Consider the following 14,784-nt stretch of genomic DNA (forward strand, 5'->3'; position numbering starts at 1 on the left):
GGAGCCAGGAACACTGAAACACACACCCGGCACACGGTCTGGGGTGGGACCAGCTCCCCAAACAACGACAGTGGACACATACAGTACAGCCAAAGATGGAACAGAGGCCCTGAATTTAGCCAAATAAACACGGTCAGAGGCAACTAACTCTCTGACCACCCTCTAAATTTACAGCAGCACCAGCTATGAACAGTAGCAGGGCGCTACATAAATATGGACAAAAAGCTGAAACTTTGTCTGAGCCTTCAATAAAATAGAAAATACTGATAATTGTATTAAAATAGAAACTACTTAAATTGAAATAGAATAGACTTCGCAACCATCAACTGCTGAGACAATGAACATTTTGGTCAGGAGTATGTAATCTACACTGGTAAGTACTTTGTAATGTAAATCACAATGTATAGAGTGCAAAGGTCATAGTGCCCCTTATATTGCTGGAAAAGATGACCGCTGTCTGTGGTCAATGGGAGGAAAATGGCTGGAATTGGTGGCTGGTGGGGGGTGTGGGTCAGTAGTGCTTGATGAGGTTAATGTGGGGTACATTAGTGTCCCTGGCAACGCAAATACCTGAACCTCCCGTCCCCTACCTGTCTGGTCCGTTTTCGACCTGCGCAGCCATATTGACACCCTGTCCATTCCACAACTTACCTCGTGAAATCCCAAGCCCCCCTGGGTCTTCTTCGATGGGCTAACCAACTCACCTATCCTAAAGGCCCCAAAGAACCCCAATGTGAACGCCACCCTGAACAAAGCCACCTCGTAATCCGACGAACAGATTGTAGGCAACTTCTCCAAGAGACCCTGAAGCACAGAGAATGACACCGGGCGCCTGGTGTCCCGTGTCACCCTAGCCTTCCTATAGCCCTTGAGCGCCTGCCTCACCCAAAAATCCTTAGTGAAGTCCTGGCAACCCCGCAACTTGAACAGGAACGCCAGCCCTGCCATCTTTTTATTCAATGCTGCCACTGACACCCCGTCCTCCATGTTCCTGGACACAAAGTAAAATACCAACCCACGCACCTCCGTCCCAAAGGGCTCCACTGCCGCCCAGCTTGCCAACGACTCCCACTCCCGCCAAACCTTGCTGTACGCCCCCCACGTGGCCTCACTCACCGACCTCCTGAGCCATCTAGAGATCACGCCAAAGCAATCCTCCACAGCCCATCCGGACAAGGCACTCCGTGTTGTTCCGACGCCGGCACCAACTCTCGGAACCTGTCCCACTGAAAGCGAGATAAGGCGTCAGCAATGACGTTCTCCACTCCAGGGAGGTGAACTGCATGAATAAAAACCTTCAATTGCAAGCATCTCAGCACCAAGTGCTGCAGTAAGCGCACCACTGGGGGTGAGGAGGCCGACACCCGGTTGATCACCTGTACCACTCCCAGGTTGTCGCAGTGAAATCTCACCTTTTTGTCCCTGAAATCTGCCCCCCACAGTTCCACCGCCAGCACCACCAGAAACAATTCCAGCAACACCAGGTTCCGGGTAAACCCCGTCTCCACCCAGCTCGCCAGCCACGGGCCCGCGCTCCACCTGCCCTGGAAAAAGGCTCCAAAGCCGGTGGACCCCGCTGCATCCGTGTACAGTTCCAAATCAAAGTTGCTGACCGGGCCGGACATCCACAACGCCCTACCGTTAAAGGACTCCAAGAAGGAGTGCCACACCCGCAAGTCCTCCCTGTGCACCTTTTGCAGGCTAACGAAGTGATTGGGTGACTCCACCCCCGCCGTACTAGCCGACAGCCGTCGGCTAAAAACCCGCCCCATAGGCAATATGCGGCACGCAAAATTCAGCTTGCCCAGTAATGACTGGAGCTCCCTCAGCCGAACCTTCCGGACCCCCAGCATGCCCCTGACTTCCGCCTTGAGCGCCACCAATTTGTCCTCCGGCAATCGGCATTCAATCGCCTCAGAATCCAAAGTGATGCCTAGAAACGTAATGACCGTGCGCGGACCCTCTGTCTTCTCGGGGGCTAAAGGAACCCCAAAACGGTCTGCGACGTGCTCCAGGGTTGCCAGAAGTACTGCAGCCACCCTGGAGGACGCCGGCCCCACACACAGGAAGTCATCCAGATAATGGATAACTGAATTGAGACCCGAGACGTCCCGCACCACCCACTCCAAAAACGAGCTGAACATCTCAAAAAACGCGCAGGAAATGGAACACCCCATGGGAAGGCAGCGGTCCACATAGAACTGCCCCTCCCAATGACACCCCAACAGCCGAAAGCTGTCCGGGTGAACCCGGCAACAATCGAAACGCCGCTTCGATATCTGACTTAGCCATCAAAGCCCCCCCGACCGTCACGTCTTACCCAGTGAACCGCCGCATCAAATGACGTGTAACTAACTGTACAGGCCTCCGGATCTATGGCATCGTTGACCGACCCCCCTTTTGGGAACGAAAGGTGGTGTATCAACCTAAACTTGTTGGGTTCCTTTTTGGGGACCACCCCCAGCGGAGAAACCTCCAGATCCCCCCAGGGTGCCGCCGAAAAAGGACCTCCCATGCGTCCGAGAGCCACCTCCTTCTGCAGTTTGTCTGAAACCACCTCGGGATGAAGCAACGCGGACCGCAAATTGCGCGGCACCGGAGGGACCACCTCCAGCTTGCACGGAATCCGAAAACCCACCGAAAACCCCCTCTCCAGAATGAGCGCCGCTCCTTTGTCTGGATACCTACCGAGAAACGGCCGCATCCTTTCCACCCTCACCGGAGTCCTCCCTTTTGTTAGCAGACTCACCGGGACGTCCCTTGCTTTGTTTGAAACATTTGGACAGTGGGTGGGAGCCGCCGCAATCTGAGCACTCATGCTTGTACCGGCAGGTTCCTCCGAACCTACAGGTCCCGGAGTTAAATTGCCAACACACCCCTTTTGCCCGACTGGCCAGTTGTCCCTGGGAAGCGGGACCCCCGGCCCCCTCCTGAAAAAACTGCCCCGGGGCTCTTGCCGCTGTCATCAAGCACAACCAGAGGTTCATGTCCTTCTGATTCCAGCGTAGGTCCGGTCGTACCGCCATCCTCTGGCGAAACTGTTCGTCGTAACGTAGCCAAGCCGAACCCCAGTAAACCCTGTGAGTCTCCCCGATCGCGTTCTGATAAATGAATAGCCCGGAACAGAACTCCGGCTTCTTCTCCCCCACCACACAGGCCAGGATACTAAAAGCCTGCAACCAGTTGGCGAACGTACGCGGGATCAGCCAGTACCTGCGCCTTTCCTCTTCCTCCTTCTTGGACTCGTCCGGCTTACCCCTATCCAAATAAAATTTCTCTAACGGGAGAAGAGAAAAAATCTCCACATACTCACCCTTCCATATTTTTTCCCTGACCTCCACCTTGAGATGGGTCCCCAATGACGCCTCATAACAAACGTAGACCTCACACTTTGCCACGTCCGCCAGGCGAATTATCTCCTGCCTACTCGCCGCCTCTCCAACCCCTTTGCCCTCCACAGCCGCCCCAGACGCTACTGCACCAGCAGGGGCCGCTGGGGGCGCTACCACCGGCGGGGGCACAGACGCCACCACCGGCGGAGCCGCAGACGCCACAGAAGCCACCACCGTCTCCACCGCCGCTGCCCCTCTCCTGGGGGGGAGATCATCCTCAGACTCAGTCAGCTCCCCTTCCGACCGGACCGCAGCAGGTTCCTCCCCATCCCTGGCTGCCGCGAGCCTGGCGTCCAACCGCCAGACCCGTTCACGGATTTCTCCGTCGCCTTCCGCGGGCCAGGGGGGGTTCCCCCAGCCCCGTTGCCTCCATCACCGCTGGCACCCGCACCACCAACTTCAGTCCTGGCATGTGCTAGGCCGTAGGCCGCGGAAGTGGATGGCCCAGGGGTCGCGCTCCTCGGCCTCCCACGCTGAGGCGCCGCGCCCCGAGCAGTCGCCCGGGGGGCGGGGCCCGCTACTTCAGACTCCACGCGCCGAGCGGGTGTTGGGGCCGCCCCTGGGCTGACGGAGCGGCCGCCCGCCGAGCCCCGTCCACGAAGGGGATTCCTCCTGGTCCCCCCCCTTTGCAGGCATGGCAGCCCGCTTTGCGGGGGGGCCCGCGAATGGGGACTCCCAGTGTGACGCTGGGCCCTGGGGGACGAATCGGGAGAGAAGCGCTCCGGGGCCGTGACCGCCGAGCTCGCCCCGAATTTCGCCCCCCCTCACTAACCGCCGCTGCTGACCCACCCAGGATAGGCCGCAGCTGATCCTGGAGCCACTCAGGGCCGTGCACCGCCGCCTCCGCCTGTAATTGGGCCCAAATGCTCTGTAGCTCAGCCATGCTGCTATCTGGTGACTTTCCTCCACGCTGTGCTTGCCAGGGGGGGCGGGAACTTGTCCTTTTATCAACTCCTCTCCCCGCCCCCCGCCCCCTGGCCAGCCAATCATTAATTTTGTTGTACCCTGTTCCCTCTGTCATGTAGCCCTCCTCCTAGTCCCTGCGTTCCTTGCTCCGGGCTTTCTTTACAGGAACACCTGCCAGTATTTCTCCCTAGTCCACTAGACTGCTGTTCTTTAAACAATCACCGTGTTCTTCAACTTTCTAGAACCTACTCAGTACTGATTTATTAGTCTAGGTGGCTTTATCCTTTTACTGCATGCCAAGTAACTAGACACAGTACTCCACTTGTTACTAACCTAGTATAATCTCGATTCACATCACAATTCCGCTTTTTGTTAAGAAATTATATGATTGATACAATTCTTCTTTAAAAAAAATAAAAAATAAAAAAATAAAGGAGGCGAGCTATGGATATTTTCAGGATTGTGTTCTCCAGAATAAATAGAACTCATGTTATCATGGAATAATATCAGTTTACTAATGAACATTTGGCAATGATCCCTAACTTACTCCTACATGGGAGGCCAATTGTACACAGCAGGAGGGAGGATTTTAAAAGGCCACCTGATCCAATTATTGGCTCCGTCAAGGGCAGTGCTTTAATTGTGTGTCAGAGAGAATAGAGGGACCTACAGTATCGAAAGTGACGTAGGTGGGCGGGTGTGGAATTAGCTGCTTATTTATAGGCAGCTTGGCCAGAGTTTAACGACTTGGTAAAGTGTACCGTCTGGGCAAACAGTAACATGGACAGGGGCATTAGATGTAATGAGCCAGTAATGCCCAGTCTACAAACAATTTAATTATTGGATTGCACTGCGTAGTTGTGTACTGGACTAAATTATAAAACAAACTTGTTTAAATATTTTTTTTTTATAATGTCAAATGAGAAGGGCTATTTGGATGCAGTTCTTGCCTTATATATTACAGCAAGCATGACCTCATCAGAAACTCTGCCAGTCAACCTGGTGCTCCCCACCCTCTGGCTACTTTAGTCCCAACACAGACAGTCAGGAATCACATTGCTCAAGGAGGTGGGAAGAGCCAAGTCAAACAGGAATTGATAACATCTATTGCTAGAAAATTCTGAGCAATTAGATAAGGTAACTTTCTTCTATTAGATCCATTAATTTGTCTCATCTTTGTAATACTTAGCAAAGTTTTCTATTCTGGATATTTTTAGATTTTTTTATTATGTAACATGGACAGTATGTATAATCAACCTCAGTTACAACATTTCCTTCAGCTGTCAAGCATCTGTGCCTGAATGGCAAGCACAAGGATCTAAGAGGATGTAAAAGGCTGGCATGCAACTTCTGCTTTTCAAGTGCACATATTACTGCTAAAATTAAATCTGTCATCAAGACTTTCTGTACCTGAAGTTTAACATTATGATATAAATGATAAAATATAGGTATTCTTATGCATGGAATACTAAGGACATTTTTTTCTTCTAGATCTTTCTATAACTTAGGGTACAGTGCATGAAAAACTTTGAATTAATAAGCATGTTCCCATGATGCCCGGATAAATGATTCAATCCTCCTTCGGGACACTATCTGCACAGAGATTCATTCTGCCTGTGTTTGTCCAAAAATGTTTTGATGGATTAACTGGTGAGCTTTGAGTAATCTACTTCACCTGGCTGCAAGCGTGTGCTGAGAAATGAGGAGGCTTGGGTGTTAAGGGCCAGATTCACAAAGGAGATACGACGGAGTATCTCAGATACTCCGTCGTATATCTCAGAGTATCTATGCGACTGATTCATAGAATCAGTTACGCATAGATAACCAGAAGATCCGACAGGTGTAATGGACTTACACTGTCGGATCTTAGGATGCAATACCGCGGCCGCCGCTGGGGGGAGTTCGTGTCGTAAACCAGCGTCGGGTATGCAAATTAGGAGTTACGGCGATCCACAAAGATTTTTCCCATCGTTACGTCGTCGCGAGTGTTAGATTTCTGTCGCAAAGATAGGGCACCTTTAACATTGTGTAAAAGTACTCCACCATGTTAAAGTATGCCCGTCTTTCCCGCGTCGCTTTTGAATTTTTAAAAAAAAAAATAAATTCCCGGCGCAAGTCTTTTTTTCACGTCGCGATTCACAAAACGTTGGCGCGTCGTAATTTCGCGCAAAGCACGTCGGGAAATTTGCAACGAGAGCATGCGCAGTACGTCTGGCGCGGGAGCGCGCCTAATTTAAATGGTACCCGCCCCATTTGAATTGGGCCGCCTTGCGCCGGACCTGTTTACGATACACCGCCGCAAATTTCCAGGTAAGTGCTTTGTGGATCGGGCACTAAATCGGAAAATTTGCGGCGGTGTAACGTAAACGGGTTACGTTACGCTGCGCCGCCGGACTGTGAATCTGGCCCTAAGTTAGCAACCCAACCCTATACAAACTGTCATTCTACTGAAAGAGCATGATAAATACTGGTCAATGTGTCCAGTGACATAAAAAGTCATTTACAAGTGCACTTTATATTAGACTGCTTAACAGAATCCTAGTGGCTGTAGAAGAAAATGGTCAACAATTATACCTGGAAGACATGTTTACAGAAAAAAAAAAATAATTCTATTCCTTAAGCTTTTAGATCAATTTAAGAACTCTTAGGTTAGGCCAGCAAAGAAGGTCTTTGAACCAACTGTTTGGGTTTTGGAGGTTCCATTCTTTCACTATTGTGTAATAATGGTGATAAATATCTCTTTAGGGTTTCAGTATGATGGTATCCTAAGTTTTGCCGCGTACACACGATCATTTTTTGGCATGATAGAAAACTTTGTTTTTCAGCATGTCCAAAAAACGACGTTTTTCCAACTTCATCATTAAAAACGACGTTGCCCACACACCATCGTTTTTAAAAAATGATGAACAAAGCGCGGTGACGTACAACACGTACGATGGCACTCTAAAGGGGGAGGTTCTATTCGCCTTTGGGCTGCTTTAGCTGATTCCTTGTTAGTAAAAGACGATTCACGCTTTTCAGTCTGTTACAGCGTGATGAATGTGCTTACTCCATTATGAACGGTAGTTTTACCAGAACGAGCGCTCCCGTCTCATAACTTGCTTCTGAGCATGCGTGGGTTTAAAACGTTGTTTTAGCCCACACACGATCATTTTTTACAACCCGAAAAACGAATTTTTTTAAAACGACATTAAAAAATGCTTGTTTGAACTTTTTTTTGTCATTTTAAATGACGTTTTTTAAAACACCGTTTTTTTTTTTTCATGCCGAAAAATGATCGTGTGTACGCGGCATTTGAGTTCAGAAAAAATGAAACATAGGTATTCTAGGCTCAATCAAAATACCAGCTAAGCACCAATTGGTTGCCCAGTGGAAATTTAAAATATTCAAGGGAATGAATAAGTAGGAAAATACTATGATTCATAATACTCTCATTCATTGAAATGCTTAAAAACATATAAATAGCCTTTACAAAGCATGGGGAGTGTGGCTTATTTGAAAGGTGGATGTGACTTTGTTGACAGGTGGGTGTGGCTTAGCAGCAGACATTTGGCTCATTTCCCTATAATATGTTGTACTTTCACTATAGGGAATTTACAATTTAGATAAGTATGTGGATGTCCTCATTTTAAATACAATATTGTGGTATTCATTAAAAACATATACTGTATTTGCTGGCGTATAAGACTACCTTTTACACTTAAAAAAAAATGGCCAAAAAGCAGGGGTCATCTTATACGCCGGGTCAGCTGCTCGGATGCCTGCTGGATGTGCGTTATTACTGTATGTAGCTTCGGCTACATACAGTATATACCGCTAAGCCAATCCCGGTGAGCGATGTATTCAAATTAATACAGAGCCTGCTCGGATTGGGGTAACAACCTCTGCCAATCCGAGTGCCTACATACAGTAGCCCGCTCGGATTGGCTTTGAGAGTCAGAGAAGCGTGGGCTGATGATGTTACAGCCTCTGCCAATCCAAGCAGGCTTTGTATTCATTAGTAGAATACATCACTTGCCGTGATTGGCTTCAGCTTCAACAAGAATGAAGAAGAATATGGCTCCAGAAGAAAGAAATATGAAGCATCGGAATGGGGGTCATCTTATGCGGTGAATACAGCAAAAAATCTTTAAAAAACTGTAAAATTAGGGGGTCGTCATATACACCCGGTCGCCTTATACGCCAGCAAATACGGTAGATTCTTTGTATTCATATGTTTAAATGGCTACATCAGTATTATATTGTTAGATATACAATGCATACAGCACAGCACAATGGGTGTGTTATGAGCCAAATTGATGAAGCACATTACAATTCCAAGATGTCTTTTACTGCAATTGATTTAATTAATCGAGGGGGCAAACCCAACAATAGAATGTATAGTGTGCATATTTACTCTTTTTCACAGAATTCTATTTACACGTGATCTACTTGTAATCAAATATAACTGACATAGTATATGCCCATGGATGTTTTGTGAAAGCAATTGAACATCTACAACACAGCACATTACCTTATAGAGTTCTATGTCTTGAGAAACATTTGTCTCGAGTCCAGCTGTAACCGAAGAAAAAATAGCAAAGCTTAAAAAGGAAGCAGAAATGTTGAGAACATTAGAATACCAGGGAAACATTTTCCACTGAATGCTATATTTACTTTTTGTAATTGGTAAACTTTAGTGCCACTGCCAACCATGCATACACAGATGTGAATTTTTTTCTGTCTTGTAGACTGATTTTACACCTTTGCCATGCAGTAACAAGAGGAAAAATATTTTTTTTCAGGCATTGTGGCATGGCCAACCCATTCAAAATGAATGTGCTGCCCTAAAGCAAGGTTAATACCAAAAAATACCACTTGTTAATGTACATGGACTGCGAGCTAGGATTGAGGGGGGGGGGGGATTTGATTATAATAGGGCAGAGAGGAGTCAGTCCCTATTGGTAAGTGGAATGGGGAAACATGGGAAGAGGGTTATGGCAGATGATAAGAAAGTTCCAATGTTACAAACAACCATTGGAAATGGTACTATTTGTAATAAAATAAAAAATATGCAAAATACGTGTGCAAAAGGTGACAATGAATTAAAGTGTTTGTTCGCCAATGCCAGAAGTCTGCCAAGCAAAGTAGGTGAGTTGTAAGCTCTGGTGCATGAGGAAAACTATGATCTAAAAATAAAACCTATGTGGCACACGACCAAAGTTAAAATGGCTATAAGTACTAAGAAAATAATTTAACAAAAAAATATAAAAATGAATGAACACTATCATCTTTGAAATGCTGCAAGGAATATCACAGAATATGTAAAAAGAAAATCAAGGCTTCAAAAATTCAAAACGAGCTGCAGTATGCAAAACATAGTAGCATAGACCTCCAAAAATTCTTCAAATATATTAATATTAAAAAGGTCAGGCCTGTGCATGTAGTCCCTTTACAAAATAATCTAGCGTGGGTGACTGGGGACAAAGAGAAGGCTAATGTATTAAATACTTTCTTCAGCTCTGTGTATACGAAGGAGCACGGGGGAGCTCATGTCCATAATGGCGATGGTATTGACGCAACCCCAAATTATCCACAATTGGTCAAAAGTGATATGGTCCAGAAATATGTAGACAGAATAAAAGTGGATAAAGCACCTAAACTAGACGCGGATCCTAAAAAAAAAAATGCTGGATTAACCCTGAAGCACCTGGTCAGGCTTTATTCAAAACTAATAAATACAATTTAGATTTCTGATTTTGTATGACAAAGAAGACTATAGCAGCACAGCTATCTCATTTGTTATCCCCAGTAGGAAATATACATTTTCTGCTTGTTGACAACAAAATGGAAGGATCATGTGTCTATATACATTTTCTGTAGTAAAGAGGAGATATGAAAAAAATAGAAATGAAACCAATCTAACTGGACACATTTGAGTTGAGTTACTAAAGGCAAATAGGCTGTTTATTTTGCAAGGGAGACTATGCTTTGCAAGATAAATTTCCCCAGAGCTTATATCTCATATCTCATTTTTTTCTTTTTTCCTTGCATATGATTGGGTATTGTTTGCTAAGTGAAATTTCACCACAAAGTGCAAAATTGCAAAGTGCAATTTACTTTGTAAAGTGACGGCCTATTTGCCTTTAATAAATAAACTCAGCTGGTTGTATAAAGATCCTCACATGGATATGGAAGCTTTATAAGTAATCTCTCCTTGCCTTTACTAACTCAACAAGTGTGCTATCTAATGCAGGATGAGTTTTAGGACTGCATCACATAGCAAGTGACTTGGTGGGAGAGAAAGTGATCGACCCACAGAGCGTACAGGAATTTCCAGAGGTCACATTACGTGTTAATATTAGCATTTCCTAGTATAGTATAATCACAACTGCTAAATATTTGTTTAACGATTTGCAGGTTCTGGCCTTAGAACAAATGTGTCACTCATCATCGGAAGTCATGAGATGGTTTTCATATGAAATTTGTCAAGTATATATATGTAGCTGTTATTGCTTTAAGGGATGAGGCTAGCATGCAGAGATGTGACCATGTCTATAAACTATTTAAAAAATGAAAGATAAATAGCAGAATTGGGAACATATTACGGTAACCAGTCAATGACTCAGAAGTGAATTCAGAAGTAAAGCAATCAGCCAATTAGTATTTTAACAATAAGGTGCATAGCACCACATTTTATGACAGGTTCTCTTTAGTGTTGGGATATTTAAGGGACATTTTGGCCTTTTTAAAATATATGTAAAATCTATAACATCAAAGGTGTTATCTATTCATGCTTTTTATTGTTACACTGTATGAGGGAAGTCATAATTGCTTGTTAAATGTACAGGATGTGCTTTCTGACTGGCAATGAAGCACAGTGATTGTGCTTTACTCTTCCACTTACATCCAAATAGTATCCAAAAATACCGTATATACTCACTATATTTTCCATTTACGGGAGGGAAGCAGGGCAGTTGATCATGGTCCCAAACCGAAAGGGACAGGGCGTATTTCCTTTAAAGACTGACACCAGGCTACATTTTCTTTGGAGGTTTAAAAACAAAAAAAAAAGCTGCAATGATTACCTTCTCTTCAGCTCTGTCCCCCACGTGAATTGTTTTCTGTCACAAGATATACTTGGTCTTTTGGATTGAATGATGCCCATTTAATGCAGAAGGTTGAGGACCTACTGTGAGTGCTGAGGTTCATCCCCTTGAGGGTGTGTCACCACCATCATTGTACTGATACAGGCCCAGTTCACATCAGGAATCGCACAGGAATTAGGTTCCTGTGCGCTTCACATGTGGTGCGATTTAGCCCATTCATTATGAATTGCACCAGACAGCAACAAAAGTCGTGCATGTACTACTTTAAAAAATGCAGAGCAAACAGATTGAATGGAACGTCTTGTACCTTGCATTCCAGTGCAGGCAAATGCACTGCGTTTGCAATCTGCATTTGGGGTGTCATTAACAGTGACACCCACTGAAGATCGCAAAAGCAGTGCATTTTGGAATTGGTGCTGGAAATGAGCATGGCACATGGGTTTCTAGCATCACGCTCTGGTGTGAACTGTCCCACAGAGACAGCCATCCTAAAAACATCATGTTACTGTCAGCACTGCTGTCTGCATCATCAAGGTCTGCCCGCCACTGGGAGAAGAGAAGAAAAGATCTGAAGAGGGCTCTGTGTGACACAACAACCTGGAGGGAAGGTGGAGGGGGGGTGGGGACGGTTAGTTTGGCTTTAACTTGAATTATAATTCTAGTTTTTCAGCTGTAGCTTCCATCTGCTTGGTTGGGGACTGTGGGCCAAATCCACAAAAGGGATACGACGGCGTAAGTGCTGTTACGCCGTCGTATCCCTGTTCCTAACTATGGAACTGATCCACAGAATCAGTTTTCCATAGTTAGGCAGAAGATCCGGCATGTGTAAGGGACTTACACTGTCGGATCTTAGGATGCAGTACCGCATCCGCCGCTGGGGGCATTTTGTGTCGAAATGCCGCCTCGGGTATGCAAATTAGCAGTTACGGAGATCCACAAAGCTTTTCAGCTTTGTTTTTTCTCCGTAAGTTTTAGTTTGCAAACGCAAAATTAGGGCTGCTTTTACAAAGTGTAAAGTTAGTACACCTTGTAAAAACAGACCTTTCTGTCCAGCGACGCAATTTTTTTTTTAATTTGAATTTTTTTTTTGCGCCGTATCTTTTTTTTTCCCGACGCAACTTTATTGACCCGTCGCAATTCACAAAGCTCGGCGTAACGTAATTTCGCGCTATGCACGTCGGGAAAATGACGTCACGAGCATGCGCAGTACGGCCGGCGCGGGAGTGCGCCTAATTTAAATGGGAATCGCCCCCATGAAAATAGGAACGCCTTGCGCCGGCGGAATTTAAGTTACACAGCCCAAAATTTCTAGGTAAGTGCTTTGTGGATCGGGCACTTAGGTAGAAATTTTAAGGCAGTGTAACTTAAATGGAAAAAATTAAGTTACGCCGGATCTTTGTGGATTACCCCCTGTAATCGTTATAGTGTTCCTATAAGTAGGCAGCATGTGACTGATAAAACAGGTAGGTCTACTGGTTCTTCCTCTATGGTGTATCAGATGCTCAACTTATTTCTGTTCAAAATTGTTTTGCTATAAGTTACAACTCCTTGCAGTTTGCTATTTGCCTTATGTAATCGTTGCATACAGAAGTTGTGTAAAGCCTCGTACACACGGCCGAGGAACTCGACGTGCCAAACACATCGAGTTCCTCGGCCAGTTCAGCACTGAAGCCGCCGAGGAGCTCGGCGGGACGAGAGCTCCCATAGAACAACGAGGAAATAGAGAACATGTTCTCTATTTCCTCGCCGAGCTCCTCGTTGGCTTCCTCGGCCGAAAGTGTACACACGACCAGTTTCCTCGGCAGAATTCAGCCAGAAACTCGGTCGGAAGCTGAATTCTGCCGAGGAAACTGGTCGTGTGTACGGGGCCTAAGAGTTATGTTCTGTAACCAAGCTGGGTTAAACCGTTTGTTTGTGCATATGCTGCCAACTCTATATATAGTGAATGTTGGTGAAACCCAAATAAACCCATATGCATATTAAGCAAGTATGACTGACCTCATGTACATATCTGTATCCCATGACAAATTATAGATTATCTATGTGATTTTTAAAGACAAAATAACAAGATAAAAATCTTGCCAGGAAAAACAAAATGCACATAATTTATAATAGTATTGTATATGTGCTTTCTCTGCAGACTCACCTTGTAAGGCTTTTGTTACAAGTTTACGGGCTTCCTCTTGGTCCATCAACCCCTGCACACTCAAAGAAGATGGAGCGATCTACACAAGAGCTGTTCCTTAACTTCATGATCGTGTTGATCACTGTAATGTTGATGTGGCTTCTTGTCAAGTCTTACCTAGAGTAAATGGACTACATGATGATTCTTAGATGCACCTAAGTCTACATTTCCAGCCCCTTCAGTGCCGAAGAGCATTTTTTCACCAGTCTTCCTCTGCACTGAAAGGGCTGTGTGCACAAGTCAACGGCATTGGTACAGTTTGTACGTGTTCATTCAATTTCCTGATCAACCGCAACCTCATCTACTGGAACCAAAGAGAGTTCTACCCTCGTGCACAACATTTAGCTTCTAGAAGATAAACACTGTCCATAATTCAGCCAACTGATGCATGTCGTGAAAAGCCTATGAAGCTCTGATGTACCGTGCTTCTTTCTCCCCAAGTCAATAACATGAAAACCATCTTATCAGCTCTTTTCTTTGAGCCCCCATAATAAAACATACACTGGGACACAACAGGTTTTCAACTGAATAAACTGAAAAGTTGAAATGACTCATGTGTTGTTTGTATTTTAGGATTATGATGGGCATAACTTACACCCCAGAAGTCATGGGAGCTTGAAGAGGAACGCCATCCTCCCCCATTTATTAGTATTTATTTGTATTCCCTACTTTCCTGGTGATGGGTTCTGCACAGTCCAGATACTCACACACCCAGTGGATCCAGTGTTGTCCTGCTGAGATCATATTCTCTGCAGCCACTGCTTGGGCCCCGTGCCATTATCTCCTGTGAGATCATTAGGAGGCTACTACTGAATCTTCCAGGTCCAGGATCACTGCTAGGCCCACCCCTCCTTTTCCTCCTCCTCCTCCTTCTCCTCGTTTAATGATTGGAATAAATGCTCTCAGTGTCTCTTGGGATATGCACATCACATATCCCAGGAAGCAACAGCGGACTGCACACCATCCGCCTAGTGGGGGAGGGATGGAGAGGAGGAAACTTCATGATGAGGGTCAAGATCCACTTTAAAGTGTATTTCTAGACATAATGTGCTTCATTTTGAAAAGAAAAGGCAATGTTAAACACTCCTGTCATTTTTTTAAATAGCTTTTTGTGTTCTACTGGAGGGGTTTTCTTATTTTTACTGTACTGTAACTGTACTGAAGATACAACAGCAGGTAAGAGTAAACTTTTGCAAAGTGTTGGAAATGTACC

General features: G+C 45.5%; 1 protein-coding gene across 2 annotated transcripts; it reads left to right on the plus strand.

The window, feature by feature from the left end:
- The first annotated feature begins 5,319 nt into the window (after window positions 1-5,319).
- Window positions 5,320-14,118, plus strand: LOC120929058 (sarcolipin-like). Of its 2 annotated transcripts, none has more exons than XM_040340252.1 (2): window positions 5,320-5,435; window positions 13,527-14,118. In XM_040340252.1, exon 2 carries the CDS (start codon window positions 13,602-13,604, stop codon window positions 13,695-13,697), a length of 96 nt encoding a protein of 31 aa, XP_040196186.1. In that variant the 5' UTR covers window positions 5,320-5,435; window positions 13,527-13,601; the 3' UTR covers window positions 13,698-14,118. The 2 variants fall into 2 exon arrangements, with proteins under 2 accessions (XP_040196186.1, XP_040196187.1); XM_040340253.1 differs by lacking the exon at window positions 5,320-5,435 and adding an exon at window positions 5,924-5,948.
- The last annotated feature ends 666 nt before the right edge of the window (window positions 14,119-14,784 follow it).

The sequence above is a fragment of the Rana temporaria genome, chromosome 2 (genome assembly GCF_905171775.1).
Source record: "Rana temporaria chromosome 2, aRanTem1.1, whole genome shotgun sequence".
Classification (NCBI taxonomy): Eukaryota; Metazoa; Chordata; class Amphibia; order Anura; family Ranidae; genus Rana; species Rana temporaria.

What these genes read in the sequence shown, in the direction of transcription:
- LOC120929058 (XM_040340252.1), top strand. Translation starts at nt 13,602, where the DNA reads ATGGAGCGATCTACACAAGAGCTGTTCCTTAACTTCATGATCGTGTTG.